Source organism: Tachysurus fulvidraco, chromosome 1, assembly GCF_022655615.1.
Source record: "Tachysurus fulvidraco isolate hzauxx_2018 chromosome 1, HZAU_PFXX_2.0, whole genome shotgun sequence".
In the NCBI taxonomy this organism is placed as follows: Eukaryota; Metazoa; Chordata; class Actinopteri; order Siluriformes; family Bagridae; genus Tachysurus; species Tachysurus fulvidraco.
The window spans coordinates 46,053,671-46,078,740 of NC_062518.1; the positions used below are offsets into that span (position 1 = coordinate 46,053,671).

The 25,070-nt window shown below is 39.4% G+C and overlaps 1 protein-coding gene across 1 annotated transcript in view; it reads left to right on the forward strand.

The window, feature by feature from the left end:
• The window catches only part of LOC113633966 (obscurin-like), a 580,831-nt gene that overhangs the window by 541,310 nt on the left and 14,451 nt on the right, over nt 1-25,070 (forward strand). The window contains exons 19-26 of the mRNA XM_047823084.1: nt 1,092-1,364; nt 1,458-1,793; nt 2,295-2,570; nt 2,833-3,081; nt 3,174-3,287; nt 9,537-9,626; nt 9,714-9,764; nt 10,046-10,114. Coding sequence (XP_047679040.1) covers nt 1,092-1,364; nt 1,458-1,793; nt 2,295-2,570; nt 2,833-3,081; nt 3,174-3,287; nt 9,537-9,626; nt 9,714-9,764; nt 10,046-10,114 — 1,458 coding nt within the window. The remainder of the gene's footprint in view (nt 1-1,091; nt 1,365-1,457; nt 1,794-2,294; nt 2,571-2,832; nt 3,082-3,173; nt 3,288-9,536; nt 9,627-9,713; nt 9,765-10,045; nt 10,115-25,070) is intronic.

Here is a 25,070-nt window from a genome sequence, read left to right on the forward strand (position 1 = left end):
TGGGACATGTCTGTTTCTGTTGTGTTTTTGTTTACGTTGTCATGTGGGTTTTTGTTCTGATTCATGTCTTGTCTCTGCCCCTGTCCTGTCATTGGTTGTTGTTCTAATGTATCTGGATTATTCTCACCTGTTTTCACTTTAACACTTGATTTGTCAGTGTATTTAAACCCCTTTGTTTCACCCTGTATTTGTCTTGTAGCTGTTGTTACTGCTGTGTGTTTAGTCTGCAGATGTCCTGATCTAGTTTTTGTTTTTACTTAATTTCTGTGTCACAGTTTTATAATTTCTTTTTTCTATCTAAATAAATTAACTTCTACACTTGTATCTGACTCCAGCCCTCTAATGTGACAAGAACAGGAACTAAATGTCAGGATCCAGCTCGGAATTTGGCCATGTGCTTTTGTTTATGTTCTGTGTTCACATGTCTGCCTCGCCCTTGTTTACTCCTCCCCGCCTCTGCATCCCTGTTCCCTATTATTAATTGTCTTGTGTATTTAACCGTGCCGCGTTGCCGATGGTGGCATGGAATCCTTGTCTCATGTTTAGTCTGGTCTTGTCTTTGGTTGTCATGTCTTTGTCACTGTTTTGTGTTTTTTAGTTAACAAATTCAGTTGTTTTTACCTCCGCATTGCTGACAATAACTAGTTTGTCAGACTTTCCACAACAGTAAATGTAACTATAAATGGATGAAAAGTTCAGTGTGTCATTCATTATTTAATTACATTTTAATCATTGGCACATGCTGATTAAAATAATCTGTACTTCATGGTGGAAACAGTAACTCTATAACAGGGTTAGACACGTTGTTTTATTAATTAAACTTTGTTAAAAGAAGAAAAACATTATACACAATATACAGTACAATGTAAGAGATTATATTCAGTTCATTTCAGCCTAAATACAACATATATATTGAACAGAATAATAACTTCATCTCCACAAAATGTTATAAAGTGTTACAGGTTAAACACAAACTTACTGTAATTAAAAAACATGAAATGCTGCACAAAACCTGCCCCATGCTGTAATCGTGTAATCGTAGATAGTTGTTTCTTTTTTTGTACAAATAATTTATCATTTGGTTTCAACAGTAAAACCCAAACTGACTGTGAGAGTGAATCCTCAGAGCTCCGTCTACACTGGAGACACCGTCACTCTGAGATGTGACATACAGGATGAAAGTGTCTCTAGCTGGCAGTACAGCTGGTATAAAGATACTTCACACAGTCCTGTCAGTAGTGAACAGGTGTACAGTATCAGTGGTGTTGAAGTGACCCACACAGGTACATACACCTGTAGAGGAACAGAGAGAGGAGGCTCACGCTCCTCACACTCCAGTGATGTTATTACACTGACTGTATCAGGTGAGTGTGTCAGGTGAAAATGTGCATGAAAATTTCTTACTTTGAATTAAGTAAAACTAGATTCAAAAATATCTTGTATTTCCTGTGTAACAGAGAGACCACAGGCAGTACTGAGTGTATCTCCACACAGCTGGCTGACTGAAGGAGACTCAGTGACTCTAAGCTGTGAGGTTACAGACTCCTCTACAGACTGGACATTCAGCTGGTACACAGTTGTTCCCTACAGAGACGGATTAACTGAAATAAAGAATAATCGTGGCTATATCGTGCATGTGGAGCTCCTCTCAGACAGCAGCAGAGGATCTGGAGGCAACTACACTCTCAGTCCTGCTGCTCTTAATCACACAGGAGTTTATATGTGCAGAGGAGAGAGAGGAGAACCAGCCTTTTACACACAGTACAGCAATCTACAGCCACTATGGATCACTGGTGAAGAAAATTATCTGTTGTGTTGAAGTGTAGACTTTAAAAGTGTGAATGTAACATCAGATTAATGCAGTATTTATTTAATCATGTGTATAATTAGGTTATAAAGTATGTATATGATACACATATGTAGGACTCAGGACATGGTTGAGGATTTCTGTGAAGGAGGATTTTATTAAAAGTCAGAGCAGGTAAACATTCTGTATGTGACCAAGTATACATAAATTATTCAGAGATAATGTCTTCAGAAAATGTCTTCTAAACAGATACAGATACAAATAGGAGGTAAATATATTTATGGAATAAATTAAATCATAATCCTGTACATTGGCTCATTTGACTGCTCTAATTGTCTAATCATTTACAGTAGAATTCTGTAAATGAATAAAACAGCGTTTTACTGGAAAATAAATACTGCAATTTACATCACATTACAGTCATTTCCTTGTGTTTTGCCTCATTATTTTGTTCATTGACACTTTAAATGGCTCTTTTCTGTTTAAGGTGAATCTCCTCCAGTCTCTCTGATCATCAATCCCAGCAGAACTCAACACTTTACTAAAGACTCTCTGTCACTGAGCTGTGAGGACCAGAGTAAGTCTACTGGATGGACAGTGAGACGATACACACACAGTGAGAGAGTGTTAGATTGTTCACACTGGGGATCAGTTACAGGATCTACATGTAACATCAGCTTCCTCTCCACATCCTACACTGGAGTTTACTGGTGTGTGTCTGAATCTGGAGAAAACAGTAATCCTGTCAACATCACAGTGCATGGTGAGTCTTCATGTAGTGTGTTTAATGTTAAAGGAAAAGGGAAATGATTCATTACAGAATATTTAGAACGCTGGGATTTCACTTGGGAGAAACTGTTCATGAAGACAAAAACATTTTCTTAAGATTTAGATGTAACACCTCCAGACTCCACAGGTTTAGAGTATTTTATGTTACATACAGATAAATTAGAGAACTTTTATTTATTATCTACAGACACATCATCGTGTGTGGATTTCCTTGTTAGTGATTTTCTGTGTTCTAGATGGTGATGTGATCCTGGAGAGTCCTGTCCATCCTGTGACTGAGGGACATCCTCTGACTCTACGCTGTTTATATCACAACCCAAATCCCTCAATCCTCCGAGCTGATTTCTATAAAGATGGATCAGTTCTCCAGAACCAGTCTACAGGAGAGATGATCATCCAAACTGTCTCAAAGTCAGATGAAGGTTTCTACCACTGTAAACACCCAGAGAGAGGAGAGTCACTGAAAAGCTGGGTCTCAGTCAGATGTGAGAAATATTTTGAGAATTTATTTTTTATTTTATTCACTTTTTAAAGAGTTTCTATGTTTAACTGCTAAAATTCTGCACTTTTTCTTCAGTCTCAGGTCCTATATCCAATGATGGAACATTCGGACTGGTTGTTGGTTTGGGATTTTTGTTCATCGCTTTTCTGATCTTAATGATGCTGCTGTGGTCCTACAAAAGAAAAAAAGGTCAGATTACTACATTAGCTTTGTTATCTAGAATATAACCAGAATTGCAAAAGAATAAAGCAAATTTTGATGTATCACATAATCATGGACTATGTTAAGTAAGTTACTAGGCAAGTTACTAGGTAACTTTAGGTAACTAAAGGTAAACTAAGTGTCTAAGTCGTGGCCCTTGAGCAAGGCACCGAACCCCCCAACTGCTCCCCGGGCGCCGCAGCATAAATGGCTGCCCACTGCTCCGGGTGTGTGTTCACGGTGTGTGTGTTCACTGCTGTGTGTGTGCACTTTGGATGGGTTAAATGCAGAGATTAAATTCTGAGTATGGGTCACCGTGGTTAGCCGTATGTCACGTCACTAAGTGTTGATGAACAGATCTTTAAGACTTAAGTCAATATTATACTGTGAGATATGAATCTGGTTACAGTGCAAGAAATAGTTTAAATTCTGTGTATATTCTAAAAAATATAAAACATATTTGCACATATTAAATATAGAACTATTACCTGTAATGTAGTGAATACTATATAGTCATATAATACATTGTTATAAACCAACAACATGTAAAATATACAGTAAGTGTTCAAGTAAGAAATAAAAATAATAATCCACGTCCTCTTATAACTTCTGTATATTTAAATATAATTTAAACATAAATAATATACATTATGCTATAGTTATTGTATCTATAATAATAATTATTTTTTATTATTATTTTTATTGTTATTATTGTTCCTACTGTATAATTGACCTTTTTGTACACTCTCTTTAATATAAAATGTATTTGTCAGTATGTACACACTGTTCAGATGTAGAATCTCTCTCTCTCTCTCTCTCTCTCTCTCTGCGCATGCGTGAGCGTGTGAGCGCGGACGGAGCGCGTGAGTGTGGAAGGAGCGTTTGAGCGTGTAGTGAAGGTGTGAGTGAATACTCTATCTTTATTGCTTTTTTCATGTTGTATGTTGTGTGATTTGAGTGAGCATAGGGTGGTGAGTAGTGAGTAGTGTGTGTGTGTGAGGCGTTGAAGCGGCTCGTGCTGAGGTCGGCACGAGCCTTTACTTTCCGTGTTTTCGGCGTCATGGCTTTAACAAACCTGACCCGGAAACATGGGTTTAAATTGCTACCGACTGTCGCGTGCACCGTAGAGGAGTGCGCCGCAGTGGTAGCTAAACTAATCGGCGGTAGGAGCATTGTCTCTGCCGTCCGCATGAATAAGGCTGTGGGGATATTTGTAGACGAAGTCCACAAAGTTGAGGTTGTGGTCGCTAATGGAGTTGTGATCAGAGACACGTTGATCAAAGCTTTTCCCCTCAGTAGCCCCTCGAAAAGGGTTATTTTGTCTAATTTCCCCACTACATAGACAATAAGGTTCTGCTAGAACAACTGGCTAGATTTGGGAAACCTGTGTCTGAGATCAAGCCAATTACAACAGGCTACAAAGACCCGGAGATGAAGCACATTTTGTCCTACAGGAGATTTGTGTATATGATCTTAAACAACAGGGATGAAGACCTGAACATAGTGTTCAAGGTCAAAGTGAATGGGGAAGAATTTGTCATTTTTGCAACTTCTGGAGTGTTGAAGTGTTTTGGGTGTGGTCAGGAGGGACATATGTTCAGGAACTGTCCTGAGAAAGAGGTCGATGGTGGTAAGGAGACAGGAATACAGAAAGAAAAAGATAAGCATGACAGTGAGGGAAACAATGTACACACAGACAGGCAAGAGGAAATAACACAAGAAAACAGTAACACAGATAGTCAAGAAGGAAAAGAGAAAACAAATGAGCCAGAAGCAGGACAGATGGAGACAGGAAAGGAAAATCCAGAAGTTAATAATGACAATCCAGAACAAAACACAGAGACGGTTGGACATCAGAGTAGCGAGGAGTCTGTAGCTACAGACAACACGGATCTGATCACAGCTGATGCAGGGTTCACTGTGGTCAGATCCAAAAGGAAGTCTAAGGCAAGCGGTAGTGGCCTTCAGACTAGGAAGAAAGGGCTTGTTGAAGCAGTACATGAACAACAAAGTGCAAACAGTCAAGAAGCAGTGATGGAGTCGGGCAGTGAGCAAGACACCAACACAGACACAGACAGCGATGAGGACAAACTCACTAAGGATCAGGCAGGTACATATACAGCTAAGGAGATAAAAAGGTTTCTCCAAAAAACAAAGAACATGAAGGGAGTCAAAATAGACCAGCACTTCCCCGACAAACAACGTTTTGTAGACTCAGCTACTAACATAATAAGAGACAAAAATAAAAGTTTCACACACCAAGAAGTTTATCGCTTAAAAAAGCTCGTAACAAAAACAAGACAGGATTTGCTGTGTGATGAGGATGACAGTGCATGACCTATTACTCTGTGATGTAATGCTAGTCTGTTTCTATGTCATACTTTATCTCATGTCTGATTTTAACATTGCTTCTTTAAATTTACATGGAGAAAGGGATGTTAAAAAAAGAACAGAACTGTATGAATTAATGAGACTGAAACACATAGATGTGATGTTTTTACAAGAAACGCACTGTGATAAAGAAAATGAGTCCAGATGGATGATGGAATGGGAAGGTGAAGCTGTTTTAAGTTCACTGAGTTCAGTAAGCGCCGGAGTGGGCATTCTCTTTGCCAAACATTTCATACCAGAATCTTACACCACACAAGAGATTGTTGCTGGTAGGCTAATGTTGGTTGAAGCAAAATATGAACTTTTTAATCTTGTATTTATTAACATTTATGCTCCAACTAACGGCCCTGAACGAGTCTTATTTTTAAATAAATTATGTGAACTTTTATCCAGCTGTGATTTTAAAGACTATCTGTTTTTAGGAGGAGATTTTAACTGCACTCAAAATGATTTGATGGATAGAAACCACACAGAACCCCACGCAGCATCGAAGTATACACTTACACGTCTGATAAAAACCCATGATCTCGTAGATGTGTGGAGAAGGCAACACGGGAACGAGAAACAATACACATGGGTCCATTGCAGAGACGATTTTATTTCGCTAGCTAGACTAGACAGGTTTTATTGTTTTAAACATAATTTCAATGTTTTTAAAACTAGCCAAATGACACCTGTTATCTTCTCAGATCACTTTTTAGTCAGATGTAGAGTTTTTATTGCAAATTTTAAACATAGAAGTGCATACTGGAATTTTAATGTTTCTTTGCTGAATGATGCTAATTTTATTGAGTCTTTTAGATTTTTCTGGACCTCTTTTAGAAAAGAAAAGAGAGATTTCTCCTCCTATAGACAGTGGTGGGACCATGGGAATATTTTAATCCAGCAGCTCTGTCAGGAGTACACTGCCAACGTCACAAGGGACATCACCAAGTCATTAAGAGAGCTGGAGATAGATATTGTGGAACTCCAGGCCTTGACTGAGTCCACAGGAAATAGAGGACATTTTGAGAACCTCAAGGCAAAAAAAGCTTTAATGGCGGATCTATTGGGCACAAAAGCACAAGGAGCTCTCGTCCGTTCTCGCTTCAAGGGCGTCAACGCAATTGATGGTACTTCTTCGGTCTGGAGAAGAAGAACGGACAGAGCAGACTCATGCACACACTACGGACAGCAGACGGTCAAAACATAACCCACACTAGTGACATCAGATGGTACGCCACAAAATGACAACAAGTACAGTGACAAGAGCTACTAGAGGTTTTTCACAGAGGGCTCCCGAAGGTCCCCCCTGAGGAGAATGCTGCACTGGATGGCCCGCTGGTTCTAGAGGAACTGCAGGCCGCCCTGGCTGGAGGGAAAGCTCCAGGAATAGACGGCCTGCCAGCGGAATTCTTCAAGTTTTTCTGGCAGGAACTGGGGGAAGACCTGCTAGAAGTTCTCACCGAAAGCTGTGAGGAAGGCTGTCTACCCCTGAGCAGCCGGAGGGCCGTACTCGCACTTCTGCCCAAAAAAGGTGATCTGCAAGACCTCAAGAACTGGCGTCCAGTGTCACTATTATGCACGGACTACAAGATCATGTCGAAAGCGCTGGCGTAACATTCTCAGGAATGTTATGGACTCCATAATTCGCGTCGACCAGACTTACTGTGTACCCAATAGATCTATCATGGATAACGTTTCTCTGATTCGGGACATTTTGGACGTCTCCAGCTCATTGGCAAATGATCTTGGTCTGATTTCGCTGGATCAAGAAAAAGCTTTTGACAGGGTTGAGCAGCAATACCTCTGGAAAACTCTAGGGGCTTTTGGTCTCAACCCCAGTCTTATAGCAATGATAAAGGTGATGTACCAGGATGCTGAAAGTGTACTCAAGATCAACGGAGGGTTAAGCGCTCCTTTTAATGTAAATCGGGGAATCAGACAAGGTTGCTCGCTATCAGGTGTTATATACTCTATCAATCGAACCGTTTTTACACAGATTGCGAATGTCTTTAACTGGTTTTATTCTTCCTGGTTTTAATGCTCCACATGTTTTATCTGCATATGCCGACGATGTTATGGTTTTAATACAAAATCAAAATGATATCAAGGTTTTAGAAAATGTTGTTGCTGATTTTAGTCAAGTTTCCTCATCAAAGGTAAACTGGAAAAAAAGTGAAGCCATTGATTGAAGCCAAGATTTCAGATACTTGGGGATCTTTTTAAATGATGAAAAGAAAAGCTGGGAAGGAGTATTGGGGAAAAAATAGAAGGCAAATTAAAAAAATGGGAATGGCTTAAACCAAATATGTCACTTAGAGGGAGAGTGCTGGTGGCCAACAATTTAGTAGCCTCTACACTGTGGCATCGCTTAGCCTGCCTGGAGCCCCCCACAGGCCTTGTTGAAAAAATTCAAGCAGCATTAGTTAATTTTGTATGGGACAAATTACACTGGGTCCCTCAGTGCGTTCTCTTCCTCCCTAAGGATGAAGAAGGGCAGGGCCTTGTAGATATCCGGAGCAGAATTGCAACTTTCCGTTTTCAAACTGTACAAAAATACCTGATCGGGTCTGATTCCCTGATATGGAGAGATTTTATGAGTTTTATTCTGCAAAAAGTCAATGGTTTTAATTGTGATCGCACTTTATTTTTAATGGACTCCAGTGTTTTAAATGTTTCTAACATGTCTGTTTTTTATAAAAGTGTATTTAAAACATGGACTCCGGCAGTCTCACTGTATTGGCTCCTAGAAGAGCCTTTAGTGGGAGGAGGACGACTGGACATCAGAGACACTTCTGCAGGCCTCACACAAACCCTGGTGTGCCAGAACTTCACGACCTTGAGGAGACTGGTGGACACTGAAGGACCGGACTTCAAGGACACGAAAGCAGTGGCCAAAGAACTCAGGCTACGATCACTGTGACATATGGAAAGCAACATCAACAAATGGATCAACAAGTTATCGAAAGAACTGCTTCTTTTTACTTTTACCGAAGCTTCATGGTGTTAATGGTTTGTACCTCGATACAGAAAAAAAGACACGTTTTACCAATTTGTGAAGCAAAAGGAAAGGAAATATACAAATGTTGTGTGAAAACTGTAAACAAAAGAAAGCTGGATGGGAGGAAAGACACGGTGTGGAGGGACAAGCTGGGGGTTTTAGATGACACTAAACCGACATGGAGAGTTTTTTATAAATTGCCACTAAGAAAGCGAGCAGGCGATTTACAGTGGAGAATTTTACATGGGGCGGTGGGGGTTAACGTTTTAATCTCCAAGTTAAATCCTGATGTTTTAAAGACTTGTCCATTTTGCACAGAAACAGAAACTGTTTTTCACTGTTTTTTTACATTGCAAAAGACTTAACCCTCTGTTCGAGCTGCTGAAAGCACTTTTTATCTCTTTTAGTGAAACATGGTCCCAGGTAGGTTTTATCTTTGGGGCTGGGTATAAAAAAGGAGAAAAACAGAAATGGGAACTGATCAATTTTATTGTTGGTCAGGCAAAAATGGCCATTTATATGAGTCGAAAAAACAAAATAGAGAAGAAAGGATTGATCAGTCCCACTTCTGTTTTCAGGGCTCTAGTGAAAGCTAGAGTCAAAATTGATTTTAAATTTTTTAAAGCAATGAATGATTTGAGCGCTTTTATGTTGAAATGGTGTTATGCAAATGTTATCTGTTTTATTGATGATGATCATGAGCTAATTTTTAACACCCTTTTACACTAAAAAACATCTTTTAAGAAAAAGTGCTGCTAGTTTTTAACATTGTAATTTATTGCTTATTTAATAAAGCTGAGTTAAAAAAAAAATCTCTCTCTCTCTCTCTCTCTCTCTCTCTCTCTCTCTCTCTCTCTCTCTAGAAAAGCAGAAAACCAATCAGACATCAGAACTGAATCAGAACCAGTCAGGAGCTGAAGATTCTCAGTCAGGACACACACCACTTCAGGCTGGTCAGACACTGTCTCAATGTTTATTTCTATCTTTAATGAATTTCTTTTAGTATTTTACTGAGACTTTCTTCTGTTTGTTTTGTGCAGGGAGTGCTAATATTTATGACACTGTGGATGAGTCAGCCATAAGAGTAACAGGTAGCTTTATTTCATTTCACACATTTACTCTTGCATTAGAGATTTAACTCTAGATTAACTCTATACAGTAAAGTACAGAAGTGTCTTGTAGAGACAAACACACTGCACTGTGTTCAGGTGAAGAGGAAAGAGTTTAAAGATCTACTCTAAAAAAAATCAGCTAGTAGTCAATGTAGTTTTGGCAGGAGACTGATAATGACTGATGTTTGGGTTGATGAGTTATGACTGATGTATTAAAAGGCTACAGATTATCGGGATGGTTTTGTTCTCTTCTACTGCAGGTGCTTACACTGATGTGACTTATGCTGAGATTGAACTGAAACCAATGCTAAAAACAAAGAGAATAAAAGGTAGGGCAAAATGAAGAAATTATATTAATTCATGTAAAGAATAGAACACTGTATAGACAACAGGTAGTGTGAATAACAGATTTACCAGCCTGTTAAACCTGCCATTAACACCAACATTAACATTAATGTTAAACTTATTAATGTTAAATGTTAAACACTAACATTAAACTATTAAGTTTTCGTTTTCCTATAATAGTACATCCTCAAGTGTATTACTCCCCTTATATCACAGCAATAACACATAAAACCCATAAAACACCTTCTGACTAAACAGCTGTGAGAATTTAGCAGCTCTGTGGAACATCATGTATTTTACTCCTTTAGATGAGTAGGTTTTTTTTCAGGAAATTAATCAGTGAGATGTTTCTTCCTCCCAACAAGAGACCGCCAATGTGGGTGATGAGACTGTATACTCAGAGGTGCGGAAGCACATGAAGGTAAACCTCTTGACATTTATAAAATAGAATCACAACACCTTCAAGTAAGAAACGTTCAAAAGTGCATTGGGTAGAATTTCTACACACCATTAGCATGTGAACCACAGAAACATTTAAAAAATGTTTTATTCATTACAGTATTTTCCGCACTATAAAGCGCACTGGATTATAAGGTGCAGTCTCAATTTCGGGGTCTATTTCTGTACTTAACCGATACATAAGTCACACCATATTATAAGGTGCATGCTAAAACATGCAGAAGCAAAACAGTGAGTTTAGTTGAACTTTATTCTACTATTTAAAGATACACACACATTATTTTTTAATCAATCTTCTCCCACAAATCCACGAAAGTCCTTATCTACTGTGTCTTCTTAACTTGGCGCAATTCATTTTCTTTTTTTTCGCCACTTCCGAACTATAGATACATTGATGTTGAATTCTTTCAGCTGCTCTATTCCCATTTACAACCATGTAACTGATAGCCTGTAGTTTGAATTGTGTGCCTCGTAAGCATCTGATTTTTATTGGCGGATGGCAAACCAACTTAAGGTGCATTTACCGCCACCTACTGGACTGGAGTGTGGCACGCATAATGGTTGGGAAGAAACAGATGTTGTTTTGCATCATACCGGTAGTTATACCTAGGAGGTAAGCGTATGTACTGTACATATTACGTAATGTTCTCTGATTGTTTTTTCGCTGCCAGCGTACGTAGTGTATGTATTACGTCCCTGTGTCAGCGGGAAATGGTCCGAAAGTCAATCAAGCGGAGAGCTTACTAATGTTGCATAACAACATTTTTACAGATTATGGAACTCAGTGCACACATAAGGATTGTTAGGCACACAGCCGATTTTTGAGAAAATTTAAGGCTCTTAAGTGCGCCTTATAGTGCAGAAAATACGGTAGTTGTACCGTAATTGATGGCAATATCATGAGATGTTTTTCTAGTCATATTTATGCATTTATGTTTTCTTTCTCTGCAGTGAGCTGTGTGTCTATGTACACTGATGAAGCCAGTGTCATCAAGCAGATTGTGTTTGCCTTCTGTTTTTGTTCCCTAAAATATTCAGCTGTTAATCTTTTAAATTGATATTTTATTGGATGATGCCAAACCTTGCAGCTACTCTGAATTTTTTTTTTAACAATAACTCATTTTTGCCACAGCATCATATCACAAAAGTTCAGTCATTGGATCAAGTCTTAACCCTGCAGCTCCACCTATAGGCATTCTTGCCCTTAACAGAATGACATCCCAGGAAAGTGTGACTTAAGTTTTACTGACCAAATTCTTTAATGCAGTGCTCATTATCTTCTGAAGCCCAAACCCAGGAAACCAGATAAGATTTGCTGGAGCAATTAATTTGCCATATTTTCTGCCATGTTGTATGGCTACTTGTACATTATCTGTACAGCTCTGAGCTGGTCTTGGAAAGGGGCAGCCTGCCTACAGCTGGGGACCATTTTGTCCATAATGGTGGAATTGGTCTGCTCTTCTGTAGAGTAGCATTAAAATGTAATTTATGTCAGGATTCTGTTGCACAGTTATGCCAAAATGTGGCTAAATTAAACACATTAGTTTGGTTTTAAGAATTTGTTTGACTGTCAGTACTTTATGTGAAATAACCAATGAACTGTAGTTTGGGTGTAAAAGATTATCACCCCTATTGTGTATAATGATGTACAGTATAAAGTATACAGTGTATATTTGAGTTGGACATTTCCTGCTGGGTATAAACATACAAAGCATTTATTTGAAAGAAATTTTGATATTGAATTAATGATGCAATTTATATCACAACATGGCTTTACAATTATGTTGTGTATCATGCATTCAGATAATAACAAATGCTCCGCACTTTTTTGCTTATTTGATAATGCATTTTGTAAAAAATAAATAATTTTTTTTTTTACATTCCATATTTTTGTTGTTTCTTCATCTGTCCAGTTTGTACAATGTTCAACTTATAGATTAAGTATTTGTCATATCCACAACTCCAGACTTCAGTGTGGCCTATGAACAACTTCATGTTCACAGTTACCCAATTACTGATTGCAAACACCCGGACTCAATTACCTAAACATTTGTAGGGTTTGTGGCTGCACACACACATTAATTATATTAGATCACATGACCAGAACATGTTCGTTACAAAAATACTTGATATTGGAAGAGTATCTTGTTTTAATCACTTTTACTGATAAATCTCTGACCCACTCAAAGAACACAACTTACCCACATCATGTCCCATTAAATCTGTAGTGTGAAACTCCAGATTTCACTCCAATATGCCATCATTCAACAGATAGAGGGCGCTGTCCCTATTTATGTAGAAACTTAACAGAGACATTAAACATTTCACTTATTTACACACTGTTACATATGACTTTGAGTGTGAAAATGAATAATTTTAGTCACAAAAACATTTCTGTGTTGTGATTAAAAACACATATTTCTTTCCCACCCACAACAGGAATAGTGCCATGTGACCTAAAATAGTGAAATTATATAAACTGTATTACTCTGTCAGGGGAAAAGGAAAAATCCACCTTTAAGCTATTTTAAGCTATAATCACAAAACCATTAAATAAATAAATAACTCTCATTTTATTGTTCTTATTATAGGAAAGAGAAGTTATAATGTTAACAAGTTAACACGTCTTCACAGAATATTGTGTGTGATTATATTTCTTTATTGTTCCTTCAGACCATTACTACAGACAACTTTGGAGTATATGACAACAGAGACTATTTAATAAATGCTTTACTTTAGACACAACAGAAAACATTGCAAATCAGTGTGGATAAAACTGTATAACTTTGAATTAAAAGACTGCATGCTCAGTTTAAAAGGCCTAAAACAAAGAGAACCTCTCTGCCTAGAAGCCTGCTCTGAAAAAAGGCTTGTAACCTGACATCCTGAGATGCGAGTGTGTGAAAAGTTCGAGAATTGTGCAATAAATCCATTGCACAGCCATTTCTGCGCAGCTGAGGCATCAGACGTGTGTCATGTTGCATACCGTTGGAATCGTCTCCTTATTGGCTAAAGAGCTGTAAAGGTCCTGGATCATGAAATTGCTACTGAAGGGAGCAATTGTCAGTCAAAGGGAGGGTGTCCCACCTAGGATGGAGAGACATCATTGGCTTCTCAGCCGTCTATCTCTGCACTACAGGTGCCGATTGGCTCAAGTGAGGGCTTGTATGATTCGTTAGGCCCTGGATTACAAGTCTGATGCAACAGTGTAGTTTTAGAAGCCTCATGGGAGAAGTGAGAGCCGAAACAATGTATGGAAGTGAACTGCTGTTTCCAGTTTTCGGTCAGAAACGTAATATTTGCGAGGCGATGTTACAAACCCTTTTTGTATGTGCCTAGGGGTCAAGGGTGCAACATTAAAACCCTGAACGTGTACTGGAAATAAGTACTAACTGGAAACCACCAAGTCCACAATAGTGTCTTTTATTCTAGTGAACCATACCATCACCAACCAGTCCAAACATTATATACAAACTATATACATTATAATTTTTACAAAACAAACCCCAAAATAATTCACATCAAAACAGGGACAAGAGAAAAGAACAAGACCGTGCCAACTCAGGGAAAGAAACAAAACAAACTTACTAAACCGGAAACAAAACTTCTAATCTAACTCAGTCACGATAAACCATACGTTAAACAAAAAGAAACATCTTCAGCGGGCAAGACGCCCTAACTACACTACACTTACTAGAAACAAAAATACAAGGGGTGGCACGTGTCACTAACCTAGTGTTCTAAACAAGTAGCTGTAGCTCAGTGTTGCATATGTACATCACGTGATGTCTTACCTGTTCTATCTCTTTCCCCGTTTATGGTGTGATTTGATATTTAATCAGCCAGATAACAGTCGGTAGGAAACATCAGAGAGACAGGACCAGAATGAGGCATGGAACACTGATACAGCACAGAACACAGACTAAACCAACAAATTAACACAAGGATGGTACAGGACAAAACAAAAACCACATGAGTCAACCACCAGACAAACAAAAGACGCCGCGTGCCAGAGAACTCCCGCCTCCTGCACAGGTGTGCCTTTTAAATCCCACGTAGGGCGCCCCCATTGGTGGAGCTGCACATTGTCATCACCATGCATCGCTGTGATTGGCAGACACACACTGACCTGTTAAAACAAAAGTGAGGGCAAAAGAGAAGGGAAGAAAAACAACAACAAAACACCATTCCAAAAAAAAACTAACAATATTATGGGGGACGTAACACTCCCCTCCTTAAAAATAAACATGTCACGTTTATTTCAAAACAGATTTATCAGAGTATACTCTAGAGAGTTTGCAAAGCGTTTTGGATTAAAAGGCTTACAGATTCCAGTTCCTTGGACACTTGGGGATTTTTTACAAGCATTTTTTTTGGAAAATATTACCCCAGTAAAGAAAGGGAAGTGTCTAAATGTAGGGGAAAAACTGGTCTAGTGCCGCCTAGTTCAGTTCACTACCAATTTTGATTCAATTAGTATGACGGCTATAAATCATATTATGCTTTGTGTGTGGGCTTAATAAAATCTTGAGAGTCTAAGCTTTACTAGAAAAATAAGTTTAACCATGTATTTAGAGGATTTAATGCTTAAAAGCTACAACGAATTTGATGCAGCCTCATCCCCTAGTGGTCATTTTCCGTGTTGTGCCGTGGATGGCACGGCATCACATACATTGTTTTTGAATAAAAAGTAATAAATTCTGAATATTTATAATGTATTATTTTAATTGTTGTGTCCATGTTTCCTCAAAATTTATTTGCGGTCTTTCTGGATTTATTGTTGCATTGATTATTTGTATTTACTCCTTCATTAATTCATTCATTCATTTACATTTACATTTACAGCATTTGGCAGACGCCCTTATCCAGAGCGACGTACATAAGTGCTTAAATCTCTAACACTGAATACATTAATGCTGGTTCACTAGGTTACATACTTAAGATACCATGAGTTTAAAACATTTGTTCAAAGTTACAATGAAAAAGTGTCAAAGGTTTTTTTTTTTTTTTTTTTTTTTTTTTTTTTTAAATGCAAAGGATAAGGAAAGAAGTGCTAGTTGAAGTGCTTCCTGAATAAGTAGGTCTTCAACCGCCGCTTGAAAATAGCCAGTGACTCGGCTGTCCGGACCTCTATGGGAAGTTCATTCCACCACCTTGGTGCCAGTACAGAGAAGAGTCTTGTAGTATACTTGCCTCTTACCCTGAGAGATGGTGGAACCAGTCGAGCAGTGCTGGTAGATCGGAGGTTACGGGGTGCAGTGCGAGGAATGATGAGGGCTTTGAGGTAAGAGGGAGCTGGTCCATTTTTGGCTTTGTAGGCCAGCATCAGTGTTTTGAACCGGATGCGTGCAGCTACCGGAAGCCAGTGGAGGGATCGCAGCAGCGGGGTGGTATGCGAGAACTTTGGCAGGTTGAAAACAAGCCGGGCAGCTGCATTTTGGATCATTTGCAGAGGACGGATTGCGTTCATAGGTAGACCTGCCAGCAGTGCATTGCAGTAATCCAGTCTAGAAATGACAAGAGACTGAACAAGTACCTGGGCAGTCTGTGTGGACAAAAATGGCCGAATCCTTCTAATGTTGTAGAGAAGAAACCGACATGAGCGAGTCACATTTGCAACATGAGAGGAAAAAGACAGTTGATTGTCCATGGTTACCCCAAGGTTGCGAGCTGTGGCTGAAGGGGAGATCAGATCGTTGTGCAAGGATATAACAAGATCGTGACCTGGGGATGAATCACCTGGGATGAACAGCAGTTCAGTTTTGCTAGGATTGAGCTTTAACTGATGAGCAGTCATCCATGATTAAATTTCTGCCAGACATGCTGAGATCCGGTCAGAAGCTGTGGCATCTGAGGGTGGGAAAGAGAAGATAAGTTGTGTATCATCAGCATAGCAGTGGTAAGAGAACCCATGTGATGAAATAACTTCACCAAGAGAGTGAGTATACAAGGAGAAAAGAAGAGGACCAAGTACTGAGCCCTGTGGGACGCCAGTGGAGAGTCTGCGTGGAGCAGATGTCACTCCCCTCCATGTTACTTGATATGAGCGTCCTTCCAGGTAGGAGGCAAACCATTCCCAAGCTGATCCGCAAATCCCAAGACTCTTGAGGGAGGATAAGAGAGTCTTGTGGTTGACCGTATCAAACGCTGCTGAAAGGTCAAGGAGGATAAGGACGGATGATAGTTTGGCTGATCTAGCAGTATGTAGCTTCTCAGAGACATCCAAAAGGGCTGTCTCTGTAGAGTGAGCTGCTTTAAAGCCAGACTGTTTGGGATCTTGGAGGTTCACCATGATAAATGGAGGGAGAATACAGGCTCTTGCTTTTGCCCTCCTTTACTTTAGACGCAAAAGAAAACATTGCAAATCAGTGTGGATAAAACACTACCTGACTCAGAGAAAAAGTCTTGGTGAGTATCACCGTTTAGCGCAAGAGTTGCACCTTAATGGAGAAGATTTTCGTGGTTATTTTCGGGTGTCACGATCATATAGTAATGGGTTTTCCGAGACAGCAAGAATTAGCTTCTCTCCCATGTTGACGTCTACACGATCATATTGCACATTCCGTGCAACTGCCACTAGGGGACCAAATCCGACAGTCGTGTCCATTTGTCGTGTGCAGTGTGAAGGCGGCTTAAGTCATGATCCCCTGTTTTAATGTTACAACATATTCACTTATTTGACACAAACAATGACATTTTGACTGCTGTTAGAGACGTTTCCCAGATAATGAGCATGAGTTTTTCATGAGCGTCCGTAACTTAGCCAACAGATTTAAAGCCAGTTCACTGACAACACCTGCTCAGAACAAGTACTCTAGGCCAGGCCATATTTAAAGGCCATATTTAAAATATGTCACTCTTGCCTGTCTTCAAAACTTGAGAGCCCTGTAAACCATAAGTAAACACTTTAGACTCTTTATGAGTGGACAACATCAACTGGGACTCCAGGTCACTCGTGTTTAGTCAAGTAGCTTTTATTGTCACTTGAACCACATACAGTACAGCCGGTACAGTACACAGTAAAATAAAACAACGTTCCTCAGGGATCATTGTGCTACATGAAACTAAAGGAGACAACACAGAACTAAGTTCACTACACAGACCTACACAATACTACATACAGTTCATGTGTACAAACAGTACAGTACAGTACAGTAACTGACATGGGACAGTGCAGCACTGAGCAGTACACAGGTCTGTAATGAATAAAGTGTAAAAGTAGTAAAATGCTGTGGATGTAAACACAATACAAAGTTAACAGCAAAAAAAGATCATTTTGTTTTATTGTTGTAGCAACAGTCATATTATAAAAATGTTACCTCTATAGACATTGATGTAATGCATGTAACACATGTGTGTGCCCAAAATTGCTGAAAACAAAAGTGAACATTAATTCACACTGCAGTGGATAATAAATAACCAATAAACCCCAATCCCTCCCTTTCTCACTGCTGCATGATTAAGGAGCTCTGAAGCATGTTGTTTGAACATCTCCTCCATTGTGGCTTTGCCCCATTTCATAACTGCACCTGCAAGAGTGGAAGCTAATAGATGTGCAAAGACATCCTGTAAGTGCACATATTAGTGTGAAAAATATCAACATTTGAATTCCCACCTATTATCCGCCTGACACGCACTTAAAATTCCTGCCTAGCTTTGTCACCGAAAGAGAACCAAATTTAAACATCTAGTTAGGGTTATGAGCTAACCAGGAATTAGCCCTCTAGCCCCCAGCCCTCTAGCCCGTAGCCCCACCCCCAAGCCCCCTTATATCAAATGGATGTAAGCTGCTGGCTGATCTGAGTTGTGCAAGCGCGAACACAATTTTTTTGTCAGCTAGGTACACAACACCAGTTAGACAAACTCGATGGTTATGATTATATTTGCATAGGAGGACATTATTACCAGATATACAAGAAAGGTTATCATCATTTGTGGTCTGTCTCTCTCTCTCTCTCTCTCTCTCTCTCTCTCTCTCTCTCTCTCTCTCTCTGACTGTGAGAACACAGGATGTGGTAAAGCTTTAACACACACCTCTGCTCTGTCAGTCAATCAGTCATTAGAGGGACAAGATGGAGCTCAGTCCACTGCCTGTGATGCTCTGTGAGTAAATGTTCTCTTTGTGTCTTCATTAGAGTGAGTGATGGGGTATAAATTTGTTCATCTGCAGTCTGAATGTCCTGAGTGATGAGCTTATTGTGTGATTAGGACATTGTGTGTACTTTATCATGACTGTTCAGGTGGATCAGTGTCTCCATATCTGTTATGAGAAGGGTTTAGTTTGATGTGTAAATACTCTCAGTAACTATGATAGTTCACCAGGTAAGATTACAAGTAGGGCAAGTTTAAAACAGAGGCTTTAAATCATATAATGAGTGCAATAGAGTCTTTTGTGTTGGAATCTTTTGGTTTATGATGGTCTCTTCTGATGGTCACCTTCTGGTTATGTTTCCTGTATAGAGAAATCTTATTAGCATTAACTAGAAATTCAGAGAAAATGCTTTATAACCTATATTTCCACCTTTGTTTAATGGTCAGTAAGAGAAACATATCTGTTCTTCATTGTCACTAATATACACATTGATACCAAAGTAATATATAACATTAAAATATCATTATAGATAATTTGTGAATCTGTGTAAAAAAATAAGAACAATACTTGTGCAGAAACAAACACTTTTCATTAGTCCAATACACACAGAGCAGTAACTGTGTTAAGGGCCTCAGAGCAGAGAGCAGGACGCGGATGTGGTTTATTATCTATATTCTTGTTGTGGTCGAAATACAGGTGTGAAAACATGGGAGGAGGTGTGAAAATAACTGAGGGAATGGAATAAATAATATTTATAGGGTGTTCAGAGAGATAAATCCCCTGACTATACCCTCACTAGCCACTTTATTAGGAACACTACACTGTTACGATTAATAAGAATATTATACTATTACTCTACTATGGTTCAGTATAAAATATCACCGTTAATTAATTACTTAAACAAATCTGCAGTGAAATTTTCACTGATAACATTTTCTTGTGAATTTTTGGAGGTACAGTAGATGCGTGGTTGCCTGTCATAGCATAGCATTTTATTTTCCAGATCAGTTTTAAATGGCTTTATTGGCATGAAAGTGATTTTTGTCCAAATTTTGGACTGTACAAAATAAACAGCACTATGAACATTATGCTGTGACAGGCAACCACACCACAACTGACACTTACATATTTTGAACTGAATTGACTGTTCATATGTCAAATGTACCTGTCATTTACATAGCCAGAACCTCCAAAACTCAAAAATAAAAACCTTTCTTATTTAGACGTTCCAATAATGACCTGAATACCTACTTACAAGAGGGGTCGTACTCAGACGTCCAGATACTGAACCTCATTTGCACATCATGCAGACTCTGTTCTCAGCTTAAACCAAATGGTTTAAATCATCTGAGTGTAAATGAGTCTGTATTGTTGGAATCTGTACCTGATGTCTTCTGGTGGTGTTTACTGTAATCAGAAAGGTTTTAACATATCCATGTTAGCATTAACTAGACTTACTGAGAAAAAGCCTTTTAACCTACATTTCCATTTTTATTACTACATACAGAGCAGTGACCATGTTAGAGGTCTGAGAGCAGATTACAGTTTGTTGGTGCAAATTTAGATGTCAAGAAGCAGATGTGTGAAAAAAAGTGTGTAGGGGGTGAAGATGGACGTGTAAAAGCAATAACTAATAATGTGGGTAAATTTAACTAACATCACTGAACTCTTTTAAACTAAAAGGTGTCCAAACTGATAAATAGAGAAAATATCTTATAACCTACAGTAACATTTCTGTTATTATTATGGTCTGTACTGTGAAGCAACTCAGTGCTATAAGTTTATTGTAATACACACTATCACCAAACTATTGTATAGTATCATTTACTTATTTGTGTCAAATCTATCAAAGAATTCTACAGAAATAAACACTTCTCATTAGCCTTGTACACTGACACACATGGCAGATGGTTTTAGAGACCTGAGAACACAGACAAGTGGGCAGTTGTGGTTTAGCTTCTTTCTTTTTTTTGTTTTTTGAAAAAGGGGAGGAGGTCTGAAGCTGAAACTAGTTGCATGTTGCATGCATTGAAGTTGTTGGTGCTAAATTCTGAGCCTTCCTCCTGCATCATACAGTAAATAGTATATACCCCATCTTCACACTTATCAATCAACCTTACACATGGATGTAACCTGCTGTATGTTTGTTTTTCAATTCAGCTTTTGAAAGTTTTAAGAAGATTTGCCAAAGCAACAATCAATTTGTTAACAAATCTGGACAGTAAACAATAACAGCAATATAAACATTATGTTATGACAGACAACCACACAGCTCAAACAACACTGTCCACATTTGAACAGAACTGACGGTTCATATGTATAAGTCCTGCACCTGTCATATACACCAGACATCCAAACAAACTCCTGTTCAGACACAAGAAAGTCAGTTGTGGCATATCTCTCTCTCTCTCTCTCTCTCTCTCTCTCTCTCTCTCTCTCTCTCTCTCTGCGCATGTGTGAGGGAGTGGGCGGAGCGTCGTGTGAGCGAGTGTTGCGGTTGTGTGAGAGTGTCTCTTGCAGCTCTTTTTTTCACTACTTTGTATCTTTATTTTTTTCTTTTAGTTTCTTTCTCTAGTTAGTAAGAGCCAGGGCCACTTTTATGGGGTCAGAATTGTTTCGTTATTCTGAATAAATATACTATGATCCACAAATAAATATAAAGAGTTTCACAAATATTTTTTAAATCAACAAATGTACAATAAGCAAACCGTAAATATATGTTACAAGTTTCACAAAAAGAAATGAAATTCACAAATAAATAAAATGTGATTTGCAAATAAAAAAAATATTTTTAAATATATATTTAATTGTATTTATTTGTGAATGGGTCCTGCTCAGTTGTGAATCGCGTTCTGTGCAATTGTGAATCACTGCACGCATTTGTGGATTGCGTTCTGTGCATTTGTGGATTTGAAACATTTCTAACGCCAAGACGTGCACAAGAATCCACAAATAGGCGGCCCGAGGGGTGCGGGATTTAAGCACTCTCACACGGCGCCATGGTGTTAAGGTGGCGTCTGCAGCCAGTGTTGAAGACGTGTGTTCGGCCATAGGGGAAGTTGTAGGCTATGAGTGTATTATGGCCGCATCTAGAATGAACTACGCAACCGTAGTGTTTCTCAGTACTGTTGAAAAAGTGACTAAATTGGTAGCCAGTAGAATAGTAATAAACGGAGTGCTCACTGATGTTCTGCCACTGTCTACGCCATCGATGAAGGTTACTCTCTCTAATGTCCCACCGTTTATTAGTGATAAAATCTTACTCGAAGCCCTTTCTCACCACGGAAAACCCGTTTCCTCTGTTAAAGAGATTCCGATCACAAGCAAGTCACCATTTCTCAAAGAGGTCGCTTCTTTTAGGAGATTTGTGTACATGATTGTTAAAGATAATGCTGAACTTGACATAGCGTTTGATTTCCGTATAGATGGGTTTGATTATGTAGTGTTCGCCACTACCGGCAAAATGAGGTGTTTATGCTGTGGTAAAGAAGGTCACCTAGTCCGCACCCGTCCTGACCTATTTAATAAAGACAACGGCACTAAGCCACAGAACACAAGCACCGAACCAGCAGTACACCAGACACCCGAGTCAAACCCGGGCTGAAACAGACCCAGTACCGCGGAGGGAGGGAACGAGCACGGACGAGAGAAGGGAAAGAAAGAAACTAGAGATAGGAAGGAAAGGAATGGCAAGCTTAAGACTCAAAAATTAATCACACCCTAACTGGGAAATCGTCACGGAAACTTAAATTCACCTTAAGATTCAATGAAAGATTCCTACTTAAAATTACGCATCTAAATTGGTTGGTAAAGGAAACGGTAACTTGCATTGGCTTACTGCACAAGAGTCCGGATGCAACAGAGAAATCTCTGAAAAGTCAGTTAGGGTGGGGTCAGACGTTCTTCCAAGTTCTCCTGAAGATCAGAGCAGTTGTCGTTCTTGGAAGTGAAGCTTGCTGGAACTTCTTTGAAGTAAGATGGAGTCGTCTTGAAGCTGTTCCGGAAGTCTCACCACGGATTAGTGGTGTTTGTGACAATTTTAAGGTCGCGAACTCCACCCATCTTTGGGGAGATGAGCAATACTTCGGTCAAGGTTTTGGGGGAAAAACTCCCTTTGTTTCAGGTGTCTGTGGGCGTGGTTTAGCTATCAAACTTTTAGATGACTTTAAAGTTTGATCCAGGGTGTATTAAGACGGTATGGCGCCTTTCGTGCTCAAATAAAATACACCAGTGCTTGAAAAATGAGTAACCGATAATTTTGTGGTCATTTGGATACTAAACATGAAGGGTAATGACGGTATAAAGGCAGCGGTACATTACATACATAGATCATTAATCAAAGTATAACTTATTTTAAAATACAATGTTGTTTTCTGACACATGAATAAAATACACGCTTGTCAGGAAATTAAGGAGCAAATAATTTTAAGTCAGGCAAGCCTTAAAAGAAGAACACATTACAAAAAGGGTTATAAGAATGAGAACCTTAGAGTACCTTATCTTCAGGTTTTATTAGTAAAAGGAATGTCTCATTGTGTTGTGTGTGTGTGTGTGTGTGTGTGTGTGTGTGTGTGTGTGTGTGTGTGTTGAGAGCCCCTAATCAGAAAAGCCGCATGGGGTTATCTGGTCTTTGTGTAGGCTCCAGTCATTCTGGAGCCAGGTGTGTGTGTAAAACTGGGTTGCTCATCGGTTAATTGAGGAGTAGATGTTGAAATTTAGGGTGCCTGGGACATGAAATCTAAAATGACTGGTACAAGACACTACACTGTACTCACGCTTCTTCCTAAGAAAGGTGATCTAACAGACATAAAAAAAACTGGCGCCCTGTCTCACTCTTGTGTAGTGATTATAAACTACTTTCCAAAGTCCTAGCTAACCAGTTGGCTGAAGCACTGCGTCAGGTCATTCATCCGGATCAGACCTATTGCGTGCCCGGCAGAACAATCATTGACTGTATATCCCTAATTCGGGACGTAACAGAATGCTCAAAAAGATTTAAGTTAGACTTTGGTTTGATCTCCTTAGACCAAGAGAAAGCCTTTGACAGAGTCGAGCACAAATACTTATGGGACGTTCAACAAGTTTTTGGTTTTTGCACAGATTTCATTGAGAAAGTTAAGGTGCTCTATTGCGACGCTGAGAGTGTATTGAAGATAAATGCTGGTTTATGCTCTCCTTTTATAGCTTGTAGGGGGGTACAACAAGGCTGTTCGCTGTCTGGGATGCTGTACTCAATTGCTAGAACCTCTGTTACAACAGATTAGATCAAAGATGAATTTTCTACACTTATCAAATAGTGCAAATAGCATAAAAGTAGCAGCATATGCCGATGACATTGTAGTTTTAATAACAAAGCAAAGCGATGTAGACGCCCTAGCAACGTTACTGGAAAAGTTTAACGTGCTATCCTCGGCTAAAGTGAATTGGAGCAAGAGTGAGGCCTTATTGTTTGGGAACTGGCCGGGTGAAAAACCAAAGCTTCCGGAGGGGCTAACGTGGAGGAGAGGGGGTTTCGAATACCTAGGGGTTGTTTTAGGAGATGAGGCAGACATGATGAAGAACTGGGAAGGGTTACTTGAGAAGGTTAAGGGCCGATTAGCAAAGTGGAAATGGCTAGTACCGAATATGTCATATAGAGGAAGGGTTTTAATAGTCAACAATCTAGTGGCGTCCTTATTGTGGCACAGAATGGCTTGTCTTGACCCCCCGGTAAGTTTTCTGTATTAGTTGACTTTTTCTGGGATAATTTGCATTGGGTTCCACAAAGTGTGTTGTTTTTGCCAAGGGAAGAAGGTGGACAAGGTCTCAACCATCTACAAAGCAGGGCAGCAGCCTTTCGCCTGCAATTTCTGCAGAGACTTCTGAATGGACCTGCAGAATCCAATTGGAGAGCTGCCGCATGCTCAATCTTAAACATCACAGAAGGATTGAACCTGAGTAAGTCACTCTTTCTGATGGGAATCAGATCAGCTCGACTAACCACACAGCTGCTAGAGAAGTGGAAATCCTCTCTCACTACTGTGGAGCTAAGGATGGTGAAAGACTGGTTTGAAGATGGAAAACCTCTAGTTCCCGAAGACCTTTTTCCAAACTTGCATTTGGCCCCTAAGCTAGATGCTAAAGCTAAACTTGCATTTGGCCCCTAAGCAAAGGAGACAAGATGGCGGCGCGGCAGTAGCACGCAGCGGCCTCTCCGGATTCAATACGGTGCTAATTACGTTTTTAAGTTTTTATTTACGGTTTTGAGCTCGACCATTGCTTCTACATGGATGCCAGAGACAGCGGTGTTCATGTATACAAACATGTATACAAACACCAGGACCTAATAACGTACAGAAATCGTGTAACAACCAACCTGCACGATGATGTACTGGTTAGGCTTCGTGACC